The sequence below is a fragment of the Leucopleurus acutus genome (genome assembly GCF_964270905.1).
Source record: "Leucopleurus acutus genome assembly, chromosome: 10".
Classification (NCBI taxonomy): domain Eukaryota; kingdom Metazoa; phylum Chordata; class Mammalia; order Artiodactyla; family Delphinidae; genus Leucopleurus; species Leucopleurus acutus.
In genome coordinates this window covers 48,636,225-48,646,587 of record NC_139153.1, presented here as the reverse complement: position 1 = coordinate 48,646,587, position 10,363 = coordinate 48,636,225, and the positions used below count along the sequence as shown (strand labels likewise).

At 44.7% G+C, this 10,363-nt stretch overlaps 1 protein-coding gene across 1 annotated transcript in view; it reads left to right on the top strand.

The window, feature by feature from the left end:
• Window positions 1-5,221: 5,221 nt before the first annotated feature.
• Window positions 5,222-10,363, top strand: part of DLEC1 (DLEC1 cilia and flagella associated protein) — a gene marked incomplete at its 5' end in the record, with an annotated part of 91,786 nt that continues 86,644 nt past the window's right edge. The window contains 2 exons of the mRNA XM_082848453.1: window positions 5,222-5,602; window positions 6,629-6,779. Of these exons, the coding sequence (XP_082704579.1) occupies window positions 5,222-5,602; window positions 6,629-6,779 (532 nt within the window). The remainder of the gene's footprint in view (window positions 5,603-6,628; window positions 6,780-10,363) is intronic.

Here is a 10,363-nt window from a genome sequence, read left to right as displayed (position 1 = left end):
ACTCTTTTTTAGATTCTTTTCCCATATAGGTCGTTACAGAGTATTGAGTAGAGTTCCCTGTGCTATACAGTAGGTCCTTATTAGTTATCTGTTTTATATATAGTAGTGTGTATATGTCGATCCCAACCTCCCAATTTATCCCTCTCCCCACCTTTCCCCCCAGTAACCATAAGTTTGTTTTTTACATCTGTGATTCTATTTCTGTTTTGTAAATAAGTCCATTTGTACCATTTTTTTAGATTCCTGTTTTGGTTATTTTTTTATTTTTATTTTTTTTTGGCCGTGCCGCATGTCTTGTGGGATCTTAGTTCCCACGACCAGGGATCGATTGGGCCCCCTGCAGTGGAAGTGCAGAATTCCTAATCGCTGGACCACCAGGGAATTCCCTGCTCTTCTTTTAAAAGAATCACTCTGGTTGCTGGAAGTGGGGGGTATCATGGAGGGACAGGGCTGAAGCAGGGAGTCCAAGGAAGGGGCTTTTGTAATAATTCAGGTGAGAGTGGTGGTGGTGATAATTCAGGTGAGAGCTGGTGGTGGGAGTGGAGGTCATGAGAAGTGGGAGGATTCTGGATACATTTTGACTGGAGGATTCTGGATACATTTTGACTGGAGAGCCAGCAGGATTGACCAGTGGGGGCTGTGAAAGAAAGAGAAGAGTCAGAGGTGACTCTAGGTTTTTGGCCTGGACCACTGGAAGCAGGGGTTCCCAGAAGCAGAAATGGGGAAGGCTAAGGAAGAACGGGAGCTCTGTTGTAGACACATTATGTTTGAGGTGCCTTCAGACAGCTAAGGTGAGACGTCAAGTATTGATACAGGATGGATATACAAGTCTGGAGTTTTAAAGGAAGATGTGGGCTCGGGCTAAAATTTGGGATATGATTCAAAGCATGTTGAAAATGTCCGTAAGCCCTTACACAATGCTAGTGGGAGTCTACTCTGGGTTAATCGTTCTGGGAGGTAATTTGGCAATATCTCAAATATTAAAATGTACATATGCTTTGGCCAAGCAATTTTAATTCTATATCATCTATGTATTTTGTACAGAAACATTATACAAGTTGAAATTCACTAGCAGGGACCTGGTTAAATAACCTATGGTATTTCCATTACAGTGGGTTCTCCTGCATCTGTTAAACAAAAACAAAAACAAAACAAAACAAAACAAAATCAGTCCTCTTTGAGTTGCTGTGAAAAAAAGCAAATTGTAGGATAACATATATAATGCGTACTATAATACCACTGGCGCTTTTTAAAAATTAAAAAAACTTTGTAGATATTTGTATTTGTACAGGCAGAAACAATAGCTAGAAGGATATAGAAATAATCCAAGGAAAGAGATTGAGAGGAAGATACTTTTTATTTTTTATGTATTATTCAAATTTTTTACCATAATGATGTATAACTTTTGAAATTTAAAAGTAAAAAAAAAATTCTATTGAAGTATAGTTGATTTACAATGTTATGTTAATTTCTGCTGTACAGCAAATTAATTCAGTTATATGAATATATACATTCTTTTGTGTATTCTTTTCCATTATGGTTTATCGCAGGTTATTGACTATAGTTCTCTATGCTATATAGTAGAACCTTGCTGTTTACCCATCCTTTTTTTTTTAATATTTATTATTATTTTTTTATTTGGTTGCACCAGGTCTTAGTTGCGGCAGGCGGGCTCCTTATTTGCGGCTCTTGGGCTCCTTCGTTGTGGCATGTGAACTCTCAGTTGCAGCATGCATGTGGGATCCAGTTCCCTGACCAGGGATCAAACCCGGGCCCCCTGCATTGGGAGCGCAGAGTCTTAACCACTGCGCCACCAGGGAAGTCCCTGTTTATCCATTCTATGCATAATAGTTTGCATCTGCTAACCCCCTAACTCCCAATCCATCCCTCTCCTACCCCCACCCTTGGCAACCACAGGTCTGTTCTCTATGTCTGTGAGTCTGTTTCTGTTTCGGAGATAAGTTCATTTGTGTCATATTTTAGATTCCACATATAAGTGATATCATATGGTATTTGTCTTTCTGACTTTAAAAGTAAAAAAATTTAAAAGGCCAAAAATGTGCGTGGGAACCCAGAGATAAACAAAACTCAAATTCTGGTCGGCAGAACAGGTTATAAAATGAAGAAGGCAGCTCAGGAAATTCCCTTTATGCTGAAAAAGTCCTCATAGGTGAGGAGACTGGCGTCCTTTGTTACTGGTGCCCGGTTGAAACCATTCATTTATTCAGTTAGTCACAGAGCAAACAGAAAGTAGTTGCTGGGCACAGTGGAATCAGGGATGAAACCAGCTTATCAGGCAGAGAGATACCAGGAGAAGAGGGAGACGATGGTGGAGGTGGGGAAGCACAGAGGAAAGCGGGGAGCGAGGGAGGGGAGTGTGTCATTAAGAGGGAACGGGCAGCAGCAGATACTGCTGAAAAGTCAAGGAAGATGAGCGCAGAGGAGGAATTGGAGCTTTACTGAAGACCTTGGCCTGGACAGAGCCGGGGGAGCTGAAGCCAGAAGGTGGGAGGGTCACAGAAAAAGGGGAGGCCTGTCCCAGGCTGGGCCAGACTCTCTGTGTCCTTCTCTGAGGCTGTTTGGAGGCAGGATGGAGAGGCCAAAGGTGATGGTGAGAATCCATTGTCCTGTCGTTCCCTAGGGCAGGGAAGGGGGCCAGGGAGCTTCCACAAGACCACCTGGTTTGGGCAGGCCCCGTCCTAACTCTAGAGCAATGGAGGCCCCCAGACTGTTCTACTAGCTCCTTCCTCCCCTATGGTGGTGGTGGGGTGGGTGGGCTCACATGCACGTGAGCAATTGGACAAACCAGCCCACTCTGCCTCCACCCCCACCCACGCTACCCATTAGTGCACATGCCGGTCAGCAATGCGAGGAAGGCCTTAAAGAAGTGGCCTGCACAGGTCCTGTCAATGGGCTCACAATGTCTGGGCAGGCACGGGGCATGTCACATTGACCTTGTGGCCTCCTCGCTCTGGAGAGGGTGTAGCTTGAGGAGACTCAGAGCAGGATCCTCTCAAGTACACAATGCAGAACAGGGGCCCTGGCTTCCCAGCCCTGAGGATGGAAGAGATACCGGAAAGTAGAGATGAGGAAGCCAGGCCCAACCACGAGAAGCGGAAGTGGCCCAGGTCTGCAGGCAAGCATCCTGGGCCTCATCTCAGGAAGTGGGTTTCAGGCTGTAGGGCACACAGACTTACCCCAGCAGTAAAAAGAGGATGTTTATACCACCTGTGAGCAGAAGCCATGCTCTGGCAAGGATGGCAGTCACTGTGATGTCAAGCTGCTGCCTTGGACAAGTGCAGGCCTCTCCCCATCTCAGTGGATGATCTCATCACCCACCTGATCCCACACACAGGATATGTGGCAGTCATTCTTGGCCCCTTTTCTCTCTCACTCCCATGATCCATCAGCGAGTCTTGTCAATTCTACCCTTTAGCTCCGTCTCCAATCAATTCCTCTCACTTGAATCCCAGCGCCCTTCACCTCTTTCCTAACCCCTGCGCGAGTTTCCCAATTGAGCTCCCTGATGCCTCTTGCCTCCCCCCAGTCTGCTGTCTCACAGCAACGAGAGTGATCTCAGTAGAACATACAGCTGACCACCACACACCCAGCTTCAGACCTTGATGGCCCTCCTACTGTCCTCAGAATAAAGTTTAAATTCCTTAATGTTGCCTACAAACCCATTTATGATCTGGCCCTTGCCTAGCAGTTTCCTCAACTCCCTGAGTTCCACCCCTGAACTTCTTTCATTTCCTCCCATTTGCAGTGCTCTTTCCCAGTTTTAGCACAATGGGGTCCCTCTGCATGGAGTGCCCTTTTTCTTTCTCCCCTGGCTTACTCCTACTCATTCTTTTTTTTTTTTCACTTAAAAAATGGAAGTATAATTTATATACAGTAAAATTCACCCTTTATGGTGTACAGTTCTGTGAGTTTCAACAAATCCATACAGTTTTGTGACCACCACCACAATCAAGATGTAGAACAGTTCCATCACCCCAAGAAATTCCCTCATGCTCCTTTGGAGCCAACACTAGCTCCCATCACCAGCTCCTGATAACCACTGATCTGTTTTCTGGTTTGCATTTTCTATAAACAGATATCCTCTAAATGGAATCATTCATTATGTATATGTAGCCCTTTGAGAATGGTTTCTTTTATCCAGCATAATGCATTTGACATTCATCTGTGCTGTCGTGTGTATCACTAGTCTGTTTCATCTTTATTGCTGCGAGTATGCTGTATATAGATGTACCACAATTTATTTATCTTTTTATCAGTAGGAAGGACATTTGGGTTTTTTCCAGTTTTTGGAGATGATGAATAAAGCTGCTCATACAGGGCTTTGTAGGCACAAACATTCTCATTTCACTTGGAATAACACCTAGTTGTGGGCCTGATGTATGTGTTACTTTTTAAGAAACTGACAAACTGTTTTTCAAAGCTGCTATAATGGTTTGTATTCCTGTTGCGATACATGAGAAGTTGCTGTACGTCCTTACCCGCACTCACGTGGTTCGTTCACCTGTTTGTTCGTTCATTCAACTTCTTGACATTCTACTAAGTGTGTAGCGGTATTGCACTGTAGTTTTAATTTCCACTTCCTTAATGGCTAATGACGGTGAGTCTATTCATTCTTCTAAACCTCTGCTTGGTCTTCACTTCTGCCCAAAACCCACTGTACTCGCTTTCTTTGTAGACTGGTTAAGTTCCTGTCCTTTGTGGTTCCATGACAACAAACAGTTTCTCTACCTTGACCGTAGCCCACTAAACTGCAATTGTTTTCCTGTTGTCGCCTTGCTCAACACTCTGGTCACACACACACACACACACACACACACACACACACACACACACACACACACACACACACACGGTTGTGAGCTCCGCCTTCCTTTGGTATCTCTAGCTCCTAGCACAGACCTGAAACAGAATCTTTATACAATAAATATTAAATGAACGAATTAATAAATGCTGAACAAATTAGAGAATAGGCAGATGAAAGTAAGTAGGAAGAAGCTTTGGCAATGAGACGGGCCTGGCTGTGCCAATTAACTCTTTCTCTGTCGGTCCCCACGCTAAGGTCCTCCTCTCAGTAAAGGCAACACTGCCGTGCGAACGTTTACGAGGATGACGACTCGACAGCGCCCTTTAACAGACGCAAAGCGGAAGAAGTGGGCCGGAAGTGGAAGTGCGGCAGGGAGTTAGCGGCGTCTCAGTTGCCATGGAGACTGGAAGGGGAGAGCAGCAGTCCGCAGAGTCTGAGTCCTACGCCTTCGCTGAGGCGACGTGGACGCCAACTCCACGTCCGACCCGGATCCGCAGCCCCAGCCAGTCCTCCCTCGCCTACTCCGAGTCTTTCTACCAGCCAGGTAGTCGGCCCCGCCGCGTCTCGCCGCTCACGCTCCGGCCGCTCCCCGAGCCGCACCTGCTGCGCCTGCGCCCCACCTCGCCGCGCACCCAAGACATCTCTTACTTGCTCACCGGCGTCTTTCAAAACTTGTATACCGCCGAGGTGATTGGCGAGGAGGTGAGTGCGAGTTTGATCAAGGCCCGCGGCAGCGAGGATGCTCGGCACGAGGAGTTCGTGGACCAGCTGCAGCAGGTAACACGGCCCCGGCGTCCCGCGCGCTTCTCCGCGTGCTCACCTGAGGCGCGGCGGCGTCACCGCGTCTGCGGCCGTGCGGGCGACCCAGGGCGCGACTCAGCCACTCGACAAGAGTCAGTCCCTGTTGGGTGCCAGGCACTGGGGATGCAGATGGAAAAGAGCAGACCAAGTCCACGCCGCCGTATATCCGACATTCTAGTGGGAGGACACTCTACACACGCGCTTAGGCGAATACACACATTCTACACACATAACGGCATATATCTCTAGCACCTATCTTTATTTCTCTACATGCATACACACGTTATATATTACACATATAAATGAAACGACGAGGGCAGAAAGCTGAATAGTTGTTCCCCGGAGATGATAAAGTCACGTCCGCTTTGGGGTGCCTGCCCTTGTGTCACAAACCACAATCTTAATCGAGGCATTCATGCCCAGATTTTAGGAAGCATGCCCAGGCTCTAACAGCAACTCTGCTTCCTTAATCTGTATAAGGAGGAAAGTAGCTGACTTGAGTCCTCTCTGCTGAGGCTGACTGCTAAGCAGGCCATACTGCCCACAGCCCCCTTCAAGGAGTCTCAGCTGTGTGCTTTCAAGCAGCTGAGATCAACTCTGAAGGGGCTGACAGCTGGAGGCTCTCAGCTCACTATGCTCCCTGCAGCCAGGTAGCAAGTCCTTCCTTGAAGGGGGTCTGGGTGACACAACCCTTTGTCTGCCACAGGTGGTGTGTTAACTCATATTTGGTATTTCAGAGATTAGATGGCAGCTCTCTTTACTGTGAAGTCAGTAGTCAGGAGATGGGGTTTCAGACTTGGTTCTGTAATTGACTTTACTATGAAAGCTTTAAGCCACTTCCTTCTGTGGGTCTCGGAGTTCAGATCTGTCTAGTTAGACCAGATGGTCTCTGCAGTTCTGTGACTGTTCTGTGCTTCACGGGAAGCCCTGATGCTGGGGTGGGATTCAATAAAGCTGTGTGATCTCACCATATTTCTGTGCATCTGATCACCCACCTGCCAGATTCGGGAGCTCTATAAGCAGCGGCTGGATGAAGTTGAAATGTTGGAGAGACATATCATTCAGGCCCGCGCACGGGCCCTTGCGGAGAAAGAGCGGGCCATGCACCAGGCCGAAGTACAGGTCCTTGAGCCATTCATCAAGATGCCTCCAGGTGTGTATGATGAGCTCCTCTATGCCCTTCACCCTGACTCCCCAGTTGTTAATGTATTACTGTGTTCGCTTCATTACCTCTCTAGTCTTTTTCTGAACATCTGGAGAGTGAGTTGCAGATATGTTGTTTCATTACCGCAGAACACTCCATTGTGCATGTCTCCAAAACAGGGACACTCGCCTACATAACCAGCACACAACCCCCTAAGCCAGGAAATCAGCAATGGTGCAGCGTTAACCTCCACTTCCCAGATGGCATGCAGGTTTCACCTGCTGTCCCATAGTGTCCCTTTCTCCTCTTTGGTCTAGGATCCTGTCTAGGAAGTCATGTTACATGTCATTGTCATGTCTCATTTTCAGAATTTTCATTTGGCACAGTTCTTTGAACTTTTCCTGTCTTTCATGTTCTTGACTGTTGGGTTTTTCCTCAATTTTTAAAAATTATGGTAAACTACACATAACATAAAATTTACCCTCTTAACCATTTTTAAGCATACAGTTCAGTGGTATTAAATACGTTCATAATCTTGTACAAACATCGTCACCATCCATCTCCATAACTCTTTTCATCTTGTAAAACTGAAACTCTATGCCCATGAAACAATAACTTCCCATTCCCTGCCTTGCCCCAGCCCCTGGCAACCACCATTCTACTTTCTGTCTCTGTAAAAATTTTTTTAAAGTTACTATTTCTGACCATTTATTTAATTTAATTAATTTATTTATTTACTTTTGGCTGTGTTGGGTCTTTGTTGCTGCACGCAGGCTTTCTCTAGTTTTGGCAAGCGGGAGCTACTCCTCGTTGCAGTGCACGGGCTTCTCATTGCGGTGGCTTTCTCGTTATGGAGCATGGGCCCTAGGCGTGCGGGCTTCAGTAGTTGTGGCGCACAGGCTTCGGTAGTTGTGGCTCACCAGCTCTAGAGCGCAGGCTCAGTAGTTGTAGTGCATGGTCTTAGTTGCTCCGCGGCATTTGGGATCTTCCTGGACCAGGGCTCGAACCCGTGTCCCCTGCATTGGCAGGCGGATTCTTAACCACTGCACCACCAGGGAAGTCTCTATAATTTTTTTTCTTAATTTAAGATTTTTTTCTGATGTGGACCATTTTTAAAGTCTTTATTGAATTTTTTACAATATTGCTTCTGTGTTATGTCTTGGTTATTTGGCCTAGAGGCATATGGGATCTCAGCTCCCTGACCAGGGATCAAACCTGCACGCCCTGCATTGGAAGGTGAAGTCTTAACCACTGGACTGCCAGGGAAGTCCCTTGTCTCTATAATTTTGATTACTCTAAGTACCTCATATAAGTGAAATCATACAGTATTTGTCTTTTTGCAACTGGCTTATTTCACTTAGCATAATGTCCTCAGGGTTCATCCATGTTGTAACCTATGTCAGAATTTCCTTCTTTATAGGCTGAATAATATTCCATTGTAGGTACATACCACATTTTGCTTTTCCATTCATCAGCTGATGAACTCTTGGGTTGCTTCCTGGTGTTAGCTGTTCTGAATAATGCTGCTCTGAACATGGTCATACAAATATCTCTTTGAGACCCTGCTTTCAGTTCTTTGGGGGTTATACCCAGAAGTGGAATTGCTAGATCTTATAGTAGTTCTATTTTTAATATTTTGAGGAATCACCGTACTGTTTTCCACAGTGCCTGTGTCATTTTTACATGCCCACCAGCAGTGCTCGAGGATTCCCATTTCTCTACATCCTCACCAACTCTATTTTCTGGTTTTTCAGTGTGTGGTTTTTGTTTTTTGTTTTTGAGTGTAGCCATCCCGATGGGTGTGAGGTGATAGCTCACTGTGGTTTTGATTTGCATTTCCCTGATTATTAGTGATGTTGAGTGTCTTTTCATATGCTTATTTGCCATTTGTGTATCTTCTTTGGAGAAATATCTTCTCAAGCCCATTTTTAAAAAAATTTTTACTGGGGTATAGTTGATTTACAATGTTGTGTCAGTTTTAAGTGTACAACAAAATGAATCTGTTATACAAATACATATATCCACTCTTTTGTAGAATCTTTTCCCATATAGGCCATTACAGAGTATTAGTAGAGTTCCCCGTGCTATACATTAGGTCCTTATTAGTTATCTATTTTATATATAGTAGTGTGTATATGTCAATCCCAATCTCCCACTTTATCCCTCTCCCCTTACCCCCCAGTAACCATAAGTTTATTTCCTATATTTATAACTCTATTTCTGTTTTGTAGATAAGTTCATTTGTAATCTTCTTTTAGATTCCACTTATAAATGATGTCATATGATATTTGTCTTTCTCTTTCTGACTTACTTCACTCAGTATGACAGTCTCTAGGTCCATCCATGTTGCTGCAAATAGCATTATTTTGTCCTTTTTTATGCCTGAGTAATATTCCATTGTATATATGTACCACATCTGCTTTATCCATTCCTCTGTTAATGGACATTTAGGTTGCTTCCATGTCCTGGCTACTATAAATAGAGCTGCAGTGAACATTGGGTGTGCGTATATTTTTGAATTATGGTCTTCTCTGGATATATGCCCAGGAGTGGGATTGCTGGATCATATGGTTGCTCTATTTTTAGTTTTTTAAGGAATTTCCATACTGTTCTCCATAGTGGCTGTACCAGTTTACATTCCCACTAACAGTGTAGGAGGGTTCCCTTTTCTCTACACCCTCTCCAGCATTTATTGTTTGTAGATTTTTTGATGATGGCCATTCTGACCAGCGTGAGGTGATACTTCATTATAGTTTTGATTTGTATTTCTCTAATAGTTAGTGATGTTGAGCACCTTTTCATGTGCTTTTTAAGCATCTGTATATTTTCTTTGGAGAAATGTCTGTTTAGATGTCCCACCGTTTTTTTTTTTTTTTTTTTTTTTGGTACACGGGACTTTCACTGCCAAGGCCTCTCCCGTTGCGGAGCACAGGCTCTGGACGCGCAGGTTCAACGGCCATGGCTCACGGGCCCAGCCACTCTGCGGCATGTGGGATCCTCCCAGACCAGGGCACGAACCCGTGTCCCCTGCATCGGCAGGCGGACTCCCATCCACTGTGCCACTAGGGAAGCCCCCACCCATGTTTTGATTGGGTTGTTTGCTTTTTTTGATATTGAGCTGCATAAACTGTTTGTATATTTTGGAGATTAATCCCTTGGCAGTTGCTTCATTTGAAAATATTTTCTCCCATTCTGAGGGTTGTCTTTGTTTTGTTTATGGTTTCTTCCTTTGCTGTGCAAAAGCTTCTAAGTTTAATTAGGTCCCATTTGTTTATTTTTGTTTTTATTTTCATTACTCTAGGAGGTGGATCAAAAAGATCTTGCTGCGATTTGTGTCAAAGAGTGTTCTATGTTTTCCTCTAAGAGTTTATAGTATCTGGCCTTACATTTAGGTCTTTAACCCATTTTGAGTTTATTTTTGTGTATGGTGTTAGGGTGTGTTCTAATTTCATTCTTTTACATGTAGCTGTCCATTTTTCCCAGCACCATTTATTGAAAAGACTGTCTTTTCTCCATTGTATATTCTTGCCTCCTTTGTCCTAGATTAGATGACCATAGTTGCGTGGGTTTATCTCTGGATTTTCTATCCTGTT